At 36.0% G+C, this 15,000-nt stretch overlaps 1 protein-coding gene across 2 annotated transcripts in view; it reads right to left on the reverse strand.

The window, feature by feature from the left end:
• LOC137626456 (uncharacterized) overlaps positions 1-15,000 on the reverse strand; it is a 422,371-nt gene that overhangs the window by 200,856 nt on the left and 206,515 nt on the right. For both annotated transcript variants that reach the window (XM_068357460.1, XM_068357459.1), the window contains exon 2: positions 14,541-14,854. In XM_068357460.1, the coding sequence (XP_068213561.1) occupies positions 14,541-14,833 (293 nt within the window). In that variant the 5' untranslated portion in view covers positions 14,834-14,854. The remainder of the gene's footprint in view (positions 1-14,540; positions 14,855-15,000) is intronic.

Below are 15,000 nucleotides of genomic sequence, written 5' to 3' on the forward strand. Positions count from 1 at the left end.
AATAGCTGCAGATGATCTATTTATATATAAGTATATATATATATATATATATATCATCCGTAGCTATTCCACTGCAGGACAAAGGCCTCAGACATGTCCTTCCACTCCCACCTGGTTATGGTCTTTATATCCCAGTCTATACACGTAAATTCCCTCAACTCGTCAATCCATCGTCTTCTCTTTCTTCACCCGCTTCTTTTACAAGGAAAGAAAGGAAGGTGTGTGTGTGTGTGTGTGTGTGTTCTGAGAAAGATTAATAAACTTGTAATTTAGACGATTGAATTAATTAGCTAAGGAGAAATATACAAATTAAAACTTTTACTGGAAGCCGTGAGAATGAATTGACCGATGTGGCATTGAAGCGTGAAGCTGTGAGAATCGGTTCGAAGCGGGAAATGAAGTGTAGCAGGAAAAAATACGTTTCTAGTCTACTGCAGGACAAAGGCCTCAGACATGTCATTTCACGCCTGGGGTTTGGCCAGGTTTCATCAACACGGCGTTCAGTGCTGATTGGTGATGGTGGGAGATTTTAGTCTGGTCGCTCACAGCAAACCAACCTAGTATGGGTGGCCCTGAATAGTACAACTTTGTTGATCATGGCGGTATATGAACACTTTTACAACGTTAAGGTATCCCCACTCAAAAAGGGATATATATATATATATATATATATACACTATATATATACATATATATACTGTATATATATACAGTATATATACAGTATATATACATGTATATATATATATATATATATTTATATACAGTATAGGCCTACATACTGTATATATATATATATATATATAAACAGTATATATATATATATATATATAGTGTATATATACACACACACACACATATATATATATATATACTGTATATACATACATACATATATATACATATATAAATATATATATAAAGAAAAAATACGAACAAATAAAAAATAAAAAATAAATAAATAAATAAATAAACAACAGAAAAAATGATTAGTGGTCACCAAGTTGAGAAAGTTTCTAATGTGTGTGGTTTCATATATTTTACTTTAATGTGTACATGCATGTATACACATTGCTTATACCTACACATATATGTATGTAGTACACATGTCACATTAATATTTGGGTTTAATTTCAAGATGTATAATTTGATTTTGATTAAATTTTGTTCATTTGTCTTTCTATCTGTTTATATATATATATATATATATATATATATAGATAGATAGATAAATAGATAGATCAAATATATATAAATCTATTTCTTGTATAAACATTTTTCAATCGTAGGTAAAAACAATTCACATCACTTTGAACCACTAAAACACGAACAAATACACTTATAAGATATTAATTCCTATATCTTTCAACAAATAAAGCTTACAAGCTTTAAAATAAGCTTTAAAATAAGCTGAAAATAAGCTGCCATTGCAAAGGCAAACGTATTTACAGCTTGAAAGCTCACTGCTAACTGCAACGGCGAGACGAAGTATTTCGCGGCACACCTGGATGGCAACACTGACTCTCGCTACCGTTCTTCTACCGATAAATTTCAGATTCGTTTTTTCAAATAAATTCGCTTTATTTATCGTTTTAAGTTTTACTGATATATTATATTAATTTCTAAGTTATATATAAATTACTGAACATCGGTAATCTCGGTATATACTATTTTTTTAAATGGTAAAATTCGTTAATTTGAAAAATTCTCAACACGAAACTTGGCTTGTTTCTATAAACCACAAAAGGGCCTCTCTCTCTCTCTCTCTCTCCCTCCCTCCCCCCTCTCTCTCTCTCTCTCCGCCTAACTCCGAGGTTTCGAGTACCTCCGAGGACACCGTAGGACACCGTAGGAGAGGAAGGAAGCGGAGGATAATCGTGGCCAAGTCCCTGGTCACGGTCGAAGGATATTTTTTTTAATATACATAATCCTTTCCTCGTGTATAGCGTGAGCCCGAAGCTAGACCTAGTCAGTGTTACAAAAACAAACTGAGACATACAGTAAATTTAAACTATTATTATTATTATTATTATTATTTACTGAGCTACAACCCTAGTTGGAAAAGCAGGATGCAATAAATAGCCCAGTGAGGAAAGGAAACAAGGAAAAATAAAATATGAGAACTGTAACATTAAAATAAATATTTCCTATATTAACTACAAAAACTTTAATCAAACAATATATGAAAGTGGTCAATGATACATTGTTAAATTAACATAATTATGTAAATTATTATATTTTTGCATGTATACATGCCTGTATATATATATATATATATATAGAGAGAGAGAGAGAGAGAGAGAGAGAGAGAGAGAGAGAGCTACAAAAGGTTTATAGCAGAATTCAGTCCATTTTAGGATTGAATTCTATAAATTACTTCCCTCACAGATGCTAGGATTCGAACCTAACCTTAAGGATCAATACAGCAGTTTTGTTTTGATTTAACAGGCATAGGTTCGAATCCCACCCAGGGTAAGAGCCCTTATAATGAAAAAAAAATTCTTTGGAGTGAATTAGATATAAAATATATTGTCTCTCTCTCTCTCTCTCTCTCTCTCTCTCTCTCTCTATATATATATATATATATATAACAAAGGTTATAACACCACAGTTCCCCCCAAGCGAAGTGAGGAAGCAATTTTTTGGCTCCTTTTTTGCCCTGTCATTACAGAAAGTGGAATTCTGGAAAAGATTTACAGCGGAAAGGAGAAGAACAAGAAGAGGAAGAAGGAAGAGAAGAATTAGACTTAAAAAAATGAGGAAATAACATAGAATAACATGGAAAAGGGGGGGGGGGGGTAAATATGTCCTTTCAAGGGTATATGAGACCAAAAATAGGTCTGGCGAGCCGGCCAGGAACAAACAAATGAAGATGAATTTGCGCTTGAAGGAAAGGAATAAAAAAAAAAATGTAAAATAAGGAGTTTTATATTGAGGTATGAGGTTTAAGGGAGTTTTAAATAGAGGTATAAGGTTCATGGGGAAGTTCGGGAGGTTTTGATGAGAGGTTCAGTGAGGTTTAGGGGTTTAAATAAGCAAGAATATGGGTTTTTTTCGATTATGAGACTAGTACAGTTGCAAGAGAAAGAGGTTGTGAGGTTATATGAGATAATGAAAGAGGTTGTGAGGTTATTATGAGGTTATTATGAGGTAGTGAGAGGTTGCCTATTTATAAATGAGGTTGGTGGAGGTTTGGAGAGGTTTATAGCACAGTTGCAAGAGAAAGAGGTTGTGAGGTTATATGAGATAATGAAAGAGGTTGTGTGAGGTTATTATGAGGTTGTGAGAGGTTGATGGAGGTTTGGAGAGGTTTATTCTAATAGAAAGAAGCTAATAATATCTGAGATTGTCTAACAACATACAGGAAATCTACAAATCACAAATGATTGCTGAAAAGGGACTTCTTCAAGGGAGGAGGGTGGACTACCAGACTTCTAGGGAGGGAAGGAGGGGGAAATAGGACTTCTGGAGGGGGAGGGGGGAGTGTAGGGGCTAGGAGGGAGTGAGGCGTTGGAAAAAATATTGCAATTTCACCCCCCGCTAGTAATGGCTAGCACGCGAATGTTGTCCGGAGAAAACCCCTGAATTATGGTACTAGTGTTTTCTTCTCCTTCGCTCGCCCTCTGTCGTTTTAACTATCAATCCTGTGACTACTTCTTCCTCTTTGTGTTGAACACGTGCTCAAAGCTCTCTCTCTCTCTCTCTCTCTCTCTCTCTCTCTCTCTCTCTTTTCAAGGGAGGAAGGGTTAATGAGTTAATTCTCTCTCTCTCTCTCTCTCTCTCTCTCTCTCTCTCTTCAAGAAAGGAATTGTTAGTGAGTTGAATCATTCTCTCTCTCTCTCTCTCTCTCTCTCTCTCTCAGACACGTAGGCCTATTCCAACACCGGATAAACCAGAGTCAATACTGTTTAGACTGGGATAAACGAGGAGAGAGAGAGAGAGAGAGAGAGAGAGAGAGAGAGAGAGAGAGAGAGAGAGGGAGCCGGAAGGGGGAAATGGACAACAACAATCGTAATTATTCGAAATAACAGCTTGTCAAGGCACATTCTCGATCAGCAGCCGTCGTAATCGAACCTCGTTGAGGCGTATTCTTGATCGTCCGATCGTGATGCCAACACGGTGTCAGGCATATTCTTAATCGTTTTGATAGAGGTGAGAGATTTTATTGTTATAATAATAATAATAATAATAATAATAATAATAATAATAATAATAATAATAATAATAATAATTAACTCTCCTATGAAATAAAGAAAAAGTGCCTGGTTTTATTATTATTATTATTATTATTATTATTATTATTATTATTATTATTATTATTAGCTAAGCTACAACCCTAAATGGAGAAGCATGTTGTTATAAGCCCAAGGGCTCCAACAGGGAAAAAATAGCCCAGTAAGGAAAGGAAACAAGGAAATATACTCAAAAAGAAGTAATAAAAATAAAAATAAATTTTTTTAAAGACAATTAACAACGTTATTCTAATATATATATATATATATATATATATATATCCTGTCTCCCCCCCCTCCCTCTGGTAGAGAGGGAGTAGTCCTACCCAGGCGAAGGGGGGGGGGGAACGGTTGAATACATATGCGTGCATATCTACCTAAATATTCAACAACCCTTTTTGCCAGATAGCGTACACTAGCACTAACATTATATTACTTCTACAAGCTCAACTTGGAAACTACACCCCAGTCATGATCACGAAGGCAAATTACAGTAACTACAGAGGAAATTACAGCATAAAACAGGATATTAACCCTAGCGAAAGGTCAAGGTTTGAAAAATGCTTGCTGGCACCAAAGAGAAAATTTTTGGAGACTAGTACAGCTTGGGTCTTTTAACCCTGGCTTCCTCTATAATAAAATTTTTGTTTTGTGGAGCAAATTATTAAATATTCAAAATATGGAAATATGAAATTTATACTTAATGCATAAATGTTGGTTGAATAATAATAATGATGATGATGATGATGATACCCCTATATAATAAAAAGCAAGTGTCTGGTTATATATATATATATATATATATATAAATATATATATATATATATATATATATACATATATATACACATATATATATACAGTATATATAAATACACACACACACACACATATATATATACATATATATATATATATATATATACAGTATATATAAATACACACACACATTTATACATATATATATATATATATATATATATCTGGATCACTAGAGATATCAAAGGAAGCAGGCTAAAAAAGAGAAGACGAAGGATTGATGAACTAAGAAAGTTTGCGGGTGTGTACTGGCATAGAAAGACCATAAACAGACGCGATTGGAAGGACATGTCTGAGGCCTTTGTTCTGCGGTGGACTAGTAATTTTTGACAGGTCACGAATAATAATAATAATAATAATAATAATAATAGTATATCCAGTAGATAACATTTGTTCTAGCCTGTATTATAGTCACATATATACAATGACATTCTGCCAACTTAGGCGCCCCAAGTAAATAACTAAGTACCTGGGAGTTGATGAACTGTGGTGGGTCACAACAAGGAATTGAAGGAGCAAAAAGGGTTGATATTTTTGGGCCATCGACTCTAGGGGAAAGGAAGTGTATAGGTTAAAAAAAAGATGAAATTTATAGGAGAAAATATATATGGAGAGAGAGAGAGAGAGAGAGAGACCCTTTAAGACAAGGAAGTATATAGGTAAAACAATAATGAAAAGTTACAGGAGAAAATATACCACGAGAGAGAGAGAGAGAGAGAGAGAGAGAGAGAGAGAGAGTACCCAACGCCTTTTAAGGAAAGGAAGTGTATATGTAAAAAGATAATGAAAAGTTACCGGACAAAATATACCACGAGAGAGAGAGAGAGAGAGAGAGAGAGAGAGAGAGAGAGAGAGATCTGGACACTAGTTTCGTGGTTTTCTGTGATAATGATCCACTTCCTATAGCAATAAGAGCTCTTCTCTCTCTCTCTCTGTCTCTCTCTCCCCAATCTACATGGTTCCTAACCCCGGAAAAATCGCCCGAGGACTGACCCTTAACATCCGGATCGTCTCTTCGGGCTAAAATTATTCGCTTCGATGAATATGGGATTTTTATATATGTTTTTATTTTAGCTTACCTTGCTTATTCCTTTCTTCGCTTTACTGGATATTATTATCATTATTATTCAAACGAACTTGTAGGTAAGGAGGAAAACAATTAATAAAGTGATTGGCATATTAAGAAGTACTCTTTTTCACAACAACAACAATAAATTAATAATAACAACAATAATAATAGTAATATTATGAGCATCAACGCGTGACAACCATGAGTGAACATATTCTTTTGTTTACCATGTCCGTTTTCTTTGATGATACGATACCACTCTACAGAAAACGGGTTTTTTATTGATGGTAGACTACGTTAAACCTGTACGTTACTAACCATTTTTCTAACTCAATATAAATTACAAGAAAATACGTAATATAAACTTTGTGGGGAATAAAATTATTTACTGCATTCCTTTGAAACCAAGAGCAACATTAAATATGATTTAAGAGCTGAACTTAATTAATATAGTGAAGTATAATATAGCTAGTGGTATTAATAGCAATAATAATAATGATGATGATGATGACTACAATTTTAATATTTCACTGATGATGATAACTACACTTTTAATATTTCACTATATATTCATTGTATTACGTATGTGTATATTACATACATATACCATATATACATAATATATATATATATATATATATATATATATATCGCCTAAGGTTTTCCGATCTAAATAAATATTTTGGCCACAAAACACAACATTCAACTAAATAACATGTATAGAAAACGGTGCCCAGATGGATAAAGGTAACTAAACCCTCTTGCCTCACTCAGGAATCGAACTTGGGGATCTAGGAAGGCGAGAGAGATATCATGACCACGTTAATATTATCTGAAACAGAGGATTTTATACCTAGTGGTTGATCAGCTCTCTCTCTCTCTCTCTCTCTCTCTCTCTCTCTCTTTATATATACTGTATATATATATATATATATATATAGAGAGAGAGAGAGAGAGAGAGAGAGAGAGAGAGAGAGAGAGAGAGAGGAACAAGCTCTTTCAATACAAGTCACCCTTCTAAGAATTGACCAGGCTCAATCAACCAGAATCTTAAAACAGAGAAAAGCTAAAAAGTGGGTGCATTAGAGCGTCACAAAGTTCAGGGGTCAGAATTTTGCTTTACTCGTGTTAATTCCATAAATTTTACGATCATATATATAAACAGTTAAAACTGGCATTATAATGATTAATATTTCTGAATATACTGAAGATAATTATCATGAAATTAACGAGTGTTAATTATGTCAATAATAATAGTAATAATAAAATAATAATAATGATAATAATATGAAGGCGAAATAAATATTTTGCTGATAATAATAATAATAATAATAATAATAATAATAATAATAATAATAAACATTCTACTGTATTAATAATGATAATAATAATAATAATAATAATAATAATAATAATAATAATAATTATGAACATTCTTTTCTACTAATAATAATAATAATAATAATAATAATAATAATAATTATTATTATTATTAGAAGACAACGACGACGAAGAAGAAGAACAACAACAACAACAAGAACAAGAACAACAACAAGAACAAGAACAACAACAACACAACAACAACAACAACAACAACAAAGATCCTACATCTGTAGTAAGCGTAGTAGACCCGTCGGAAACACAGTACATTGACTCCTGTATTCCTCAGTCACAGGTTTTGCACCTTGTAATGTTCCAAGGGAATGGGGGAGGGGAGGGACCTGGTGGTGGACCTGGTGGGCCTCAGAAGGGGAGCTGGTGGTGGACCGGGTCCTCAGAGGGACTCAGAAGGGGACCTTGGACATGGTGGTGGACCTGGTGGGCCTCAGAAGGGGAGCTGGTGGTGGACCGGGTCCTCAGAGGGACCTATCGGGCCTCAGAAGGAGAGCTGGTGGTGAGGGACTTCTAGGGTCCTCTGGAAGGGATGGAATGAGGAAGCCCCAGATGGGGGTTCTAAGAATGGGGGGGGGGGATTAAGGGAGTAAGTGGTTAGGACGTTATGCTTCCAGGAGGAAGTGAGAGAGAGAGAGAGAGAGAGAGAGAGAGAGAGAGAGAGAGAGAGGTCGATAACTCTGGAATATGACTTCAGTTCTAGTTTTTTTTTTTATCATATTTCGGAGTCATTTTGATTTATTCGGGATTAGTAGGGGGGTGGGGGGTGAGAGGGGGGGCGGCTTGAAGACCTTTGAAGAAGGAGTATTATACCCCCTCCCCCTCCCGGATTAGCTAAGAAAGGATTCTGTGGTTAGGATATTCAAATAGAAAAGGATTGAGATGAAGAACTTCGATTTTATTTCATGTACATTTTATGATTGATATATTTCTATAACATCAACAGTGGCTAGTCCACTGCTGGACAAAGGCCTCAGACATGTCCTTCCACACGCGTTTGTTTATGGTCTTTCTATGCCAGTCTATATCAGCAAACTTTCTTAGTTTGTCGATCCATCATCTTCTCTTTTTTTCCTCTGCTTCTTTTACAATCTCTAGGGGCCAATTACGTTACTCTTGATGCTGTCCACTGCAGGACAAAGGTCTCAGATATGTCCCTCCACACGCGTTTGATTATGGTCTTTCTATGACAGTCTATATCAGCAAACTTTCTTAGTTCGTCGATCCATCATCTTCTCTTTTTTCCTCTGCTTGTTTTACACTCTCTAGGGGCCAATTATGTTACTCTTAATGCTGTCCACTGCAGGACAAAGGCCTCGGATATGTCCTTCCACACGCGTCTGTTTATGGTCTTTCCATGCCAGTCTATATCAGCAAACTTTCTTAGTTCGTCGATCCATCATCTTCTCTTTTTTCCTCTGCTTCTTTTACAATCTCCAGGGGCCAATTATGTTACTCTTAATGCTGTCCACTGCAGGACAAAGGCCTCAGATATGTCCTTCCACACGCATCTGTTTATGGTCTTTCTATGCCAGTCTATATCAGCCATTTTTCTTAGTTCGTCGATCCATCGTTTTCACTTCCTTCCCTTGCTTGTTTTACACTCTCTAGAGACCAATTATGTCATATTCAATCTATTGTCTGTCATTCTCATTATATGTCCTGCCCAGGTCTATTTCTTTTTCTTAATATGTTAGAATATTCCCTATTTAAATTAGCTCTCGTATCTATGCTGCTCTTTTTCTGTCTCTTTGATATTCCCATCATTATTCTTTCCATAACTCTTTGAACTGTAACTAGCTTATGTTCTAAGGCTTTATTAAGGCTCCAAATATTTCTGATGCGTAGGTCAATACTCGTAGGACCATCTTATCAAATACTTTTCTTTTTAGAGAAAGTGGCATTTTACTTTTCATAATTCTATTTTATTTACCAAATGCTCTATATAAAGTATAACTAGCTTATGATCTATATTACTGGGACTTGCAACAGACCATAGGAATCTCGCACGAGTGGTAATGGTTCACAATGAGACCCGAGACCTCCTTGATATCCAGCTTTTGGTCACAATCAACTGTATTACTGTAGTCAGTCAACTGTGGAGGGCCCAACAAAGGACATACAGTAAGTCTTATAGTCCCATTCTATAGACCTTTTAAGGTTGTGGTGGCCGATGTGGTAACGTCCCTGTCTCGTGAACATCAGATTGAGGTTTGAGTCCCGCTTAAACCCGTTAGTTCCTTTTGTCGCTGCAACCTCACCATCCTTGACGGCTATGGATGGTGAGGGGGTGTTTGGGGGAGCCTGAGTCCCGCTTAAACCCGTTAGTTCCTTTTGTCGCAGCAACCTCACCATCCTTGAAGGCTATGGATGGTGAGGGGGGTGTTTGGGGGAGCCTGAGTCCCGCTTAAACCCATTAGTTCCTTTTGTTGCTGCAACCTCACCATCCTTGGAGGCTATGGATGGTGAGGGGGTGTTTGGGGGAGCCTGAGTCCCGCTTAAACCCGTTAGTTCCTTTTGTCGCTTCAACCTCACCATCTTTGAAGGCTATGGATGGTGAGGGGGTGTTTGGGGGGAGCCTGAGTCCCGCTCAAACCCGTTAGTTCCTTTTGTCGCTGCAACCTCACCATCCTTGAAGGCTATGGATGGTGAGGGGGTGTTTGGGGGAGCCTATAGGTCTATCTGCTGAGTCATCAGCAGCCATTGCCTAGACCTCCTTGGTCCTAGCTAGGGTGGAGAGGGCTTGGGTGCTTATCATGTGTATACATAGTCAGTCTCTAGGGCATTGTCCTGCTCGATAGGGCAAAGATGAATAAGATAAAAATCAGTATATGATAAAATTTCAAACTTGCAGCGAATATTTATATGTTGAACAGGATAACAAGTCTTTTTTATATAGTTTATTTATGAAAGATTTATTTTAATTATTCATCACCTCTCTTGTAGTTTATTTATTTCCTTATTTCCTTTCCTCACCGGGCTATTTTTCCCTCTCGGAGCCCTTGGGCTTATAGCATCCTGCTTTATCAACTAGGGTTGTACATTGGATAATAATAATATCAAGATATATAACATTCATTATTATTTTCATGTTGCTTCTTTATTTCCTTATTTTCTTTCCTCACTGGGCTATTTTTCCCTATTGGAGACATAGGGCTTATAGCATCCTGCTTTTCCAACTAGGGTTGTAGCTTAGCTTGTAATAATAATAATAATAATAATAATATTAATAACATTAATAATAATATTAATAATAATAATAATAATATTAATAACATTAATAATAATAATAATAATAATAATAATAATAATAATAATAATTGTAGCCCTTGGGCTTATAGCATCCTGCTTTTCCAACTAAGGTTGTAGCTAACTTATAGCAACAATAATAATAATAATAATAATAATAATAATAATAATAATAAATAGCCTAGGACGCCATTGAAACAAACAAAATCTAGAAAACAAACAACAACAACAACATCAGGATTGAGTACCTGCAGAGTTGCCAGATTTTCCCAGATTTTCCAAGTGAGAAAAGCCAAACTTCTAATCAACGCAGCTTTAAAAGGCCAGGCCATTCGTAGAAAAAAGGCCAAATATATGGTATTTAATGCCAAACAGTTTTTTATGATATTACTAAAGGCCAAGCAATTTCAAAAAAGGCCTAAATTTAGTTTTTTTCTGGTATGAAAAAATAATAAACGCACCTTCAAAAGGCCAGGCCATTAGTAAAAAAAAGGCCAAAAATATAGTATTAAAGGCCTACCATTTTTTCATTATATTACTAAAGGCCAAACAATTCCAAAAAAGGCTAAAATTTTGTTTTTTAGGCATGAAAAAAATGCAAACGTGGCAACTCTGCTCAGAGAAACATATGTTCGGCTGGCCAGCCTCGAGACTGTTAAGATATTCTCGTTTTTAATAAGCACAGGAGTCTTTAAAAACATAATTGCTACTTTAACTGTCTCCGTAATTAATGGTCCGGTACTTGAGGGAACCAGTGTATGAGTGTTATCATTATTATTATCATGATGATGATGATTATTACCTCCACCAACGAAGTTGGAAGGAGGTTGTGTTTTCGACTTGTTTGTGTGTTTGTGAACAGCTTCCTGGCCATAACTTTAATCGTAGAATAATGAAACTTGCAAGGATTAACTGTTATGTAAAAAGCTGGAAATGATTAAATTTTGGAAGGTCAAGGTCAAAGGTCACGGTCAAGGAAAATGTCCAGTTCACGTAATCAGCCATAAGTTTGGAAATCGTTGTCATAGAGACTTCAAATTTGGTTCATATTTGAGCCTATGAAAATCCACGCCAATTAATACACGTTAAAGTCAAAGGTCAAGGTCAAGGTCAAGCAAAATGTCCACTTCACGTAATCAGCCATAAGTTTGGACATCGTTGTCACAGAGACTTCAAACTTGGTTCATATTTGAGTGTGTGAAAATCCACGCCAATTAATACATGTTGAGGTCAAAGGTCAAGGTCACGGTTAAGCAAAATGTCCAATTCACGTAATCAGCCATAAATTTGAACATCGTTGTCACAGACTTCAAACTTTGTTCATATTTGAGTGAATGAAAATCCACGCCAATTAATACATGTTAAGGTCAAAGGTCAAGGTCAAAGGTCAAGGAAAATGTCTAATTCACGTAATCAGCCATAAGTTTGGACATCGTTGTGACAGAGACTTCAAACTTGGTTCATATTTGAGCGTATGAAAATCCTAGCCTATTTATACATGTTAAGGTCAAAGGTCAAGGTCACGGTCAAGGAAAATGTCCAATTCACGTAATCAGCCATAAGTTTGGACATCGTTATCACAAACTTGGTTCATATTTGAGTGTATGAAAATCCACGCCAATTAATACATGTTGAGGTCAAAGGTCAAGGTCGAGCAAAAGGTCGAGAAATTGCAGCAGCGGAGGTCTGCGCTCTATTTGAGTGCATCTGTGGTTATTATCAAAATAAGGGAGGGTATAAAGGAGTTTTTAAGGAGTAAATGCCAGAGGAACTGAAAGCCATAAAAAAACACTTATATTCCCCAGATATGATTGAAGTAATGGAAAACAAAAGCAGGAAGGAAATTCCGAAGTTTCAAGTCAGTGTGAGAAGATAGTCTTAAGGGTGTTACTTTGGCCTTTTATAAAGCTACGATTTTATTCTGAGATTTTTCAATGAGTGAATGTTATATGAATATATTTTCATTTTCTATCAAAATTCTTTCCTCTTTATTTCCAAACATCTCTCTCTCTCTCTCTCTCTCTCTCTCTCTCTCTCTCTCTCTCTCTCTCTCTCTCTCTCTCTCTCTGTATATATATATATATATATATATATATATATATATATATATATATATATATATATATATATATATGTATACACGTATATATATACATATATATATATATATATATATATATATATATATACATACTGTATATATATTTACATATACACACATATATATACATATAATATATATATATATATATATATATATATATATATCATCAGCTATTACTAATCCACTGCAAAACAAAGGCCTCAGACATGTCCTTCCACTTGCGTCTGGTTACGGTCTTTCTTTATCAGTCCACACCCGCGAACTTACTTAGCTCGCCAATCCACCGTCTTCTCTTCCTTCCCCTGCTTCTTTTACAATGTCTAGAGACCCATTCTGTTATCCTTAATGTCCATCTATTATCTATCATTCCCATTATATGTCCTGCCCATACATTAACCCTTTTACCCCCAAAGGACGTACTGGTACGTTTCACAAAAGCCATCCCTTTACCCCCATGACGTACCGGTACGTCCTTGCAAAAAATGCTATAAAGATTTATTTTTTCATATTTTTGTTAATTTTTTGAGAAAATTCAGGCATTTTCCAAGAGAATGAGACCAACCTGACCTCTCTATGACAAAAATTAAGGCTGTTATAGCAATTTAAAAAAATATACTGCAAAATGTGCTGGGAAAAAAATAACCCCCCTGGGGGTTAAGGGTTGGAAATTTGCAAATAGCCTGATTAAGTAACTATGAATCTAACATGGATATACTATGTATAATAGTTTATATTCATGTTTTTATCAGTTATACATGTATTTACAATACCCATAAATCCCTATCAACTGTTTTATGTTGGATAAACTCAACGCTACAAAGCCTTGAACATAAATGTGAAAATAAATGAAGAAATACTATAGTCCATTTCTTGTAGCGATGCATATTTGCACCGACTCGCGGCGGTGCCCTTTTAGCTCGGAAAAGTTTCCTGATCGCTGATTGGTTAGAATTATCTTGTCCAACCAATCAGCGATCCTGAAACTTTTCCGAGCTAAAAGGGCACCGCCGCGAGTCGGTGCAAATATGCATCGCTAAAAGAAATGGACTATAGTCCCCAGATTTGAGCCCACACACTGCAGCTCAAGGTGAGGTTAACCTTAACTCATCAGCCATGAAACAATTTGGCATTATAAAGTTAAATGGCAATTATGGCTTTTCAAAATTCATGTAGCCTACAAGTTACAGAGGACAACGATTCAGGATCAGACATAAACTCAGCTCAGACATGAGCACAAGTTCAACTTCAGTACTTACAAACTAAACATGTACTTGACTTGTTCCTTTAAAGGGCAAGAAACTTTGATTCCCATACCGGTACTAACAAGTTGGACGTGTGTTTAACAAGTTACAATGAGTAACTGTGTTTAAACCCAATATGTTGAGCAGAGTTTTCTAATTCTATCCACTCCAGGCAAGTGAATCAGGTTTATCTTTCAATTTGTATACTCTACGTCCCTTTCCACTGCCTGGTGCATCATATGGGCTAGGATGTACACAGCCCACAATACACAAAGGAGTTAATCCACCTTCAGTACAGGCTAACCTTACACGAACTCAACATGTCTCAACAAATAACCAAAAACTCAAATTCACTTCAAGTGATTAAAAATCTAGACATGTACCCATCATGTAAATATTAATAAACTACACACTAGACTGCAAACTTTACTTACCCTCCATTAGAGCCATCACAGTTGTCCAAATTTGTATTGACATCTTGCTGGCTGTTAGAGGCAGGACTGACACCATTACAAGCTGGTTCAGAGATGTGGAGGACTGTGTCAAGCTGCTGTTGTAACTGTTCTGGCTGGTTCGACTGGTCCTCCGAGCCCTCGTGTTGCTGCTCCTGCTGCGGAGAGTGCTGTTGCGGTTGGTGTTTCAGATTGTTTTTGTTTTGTTGTTCAGCACAGCATTGTTCAGCTTCTCTTGCTTGTGTTTGTGGCCCTTGTGTCCCGATATCATCCATTTGAACATTCCGCTCCTAGACCTGCGGAGAAGGCGGAAAATTGTTTTTCAGTGATATTACTGTTTGTATTACTACTTCTACTACTATTACTACTACCCCTACAGCAGCTACTACTATTACTACTACTGATGCTGCTGCTACTGCTTCTGTTGCTGATACTTTTACTC

The sequence above is a fragment of the Palaemon carinicauda genome, chromosome 34 (genome assembly GCF_036898095.1).
Source record: "Palaemon carinicauda isolate YSFRI2023 chromosome 34, ASM3689809v2, whole genome shotgun sequence".
Lineage (NCBI taxonomy): Eukaryota > Metazoa > Arthropoda > Malacostraca > Decapoda > Palaemonidae > Palaemon > Palaemon carinicauda.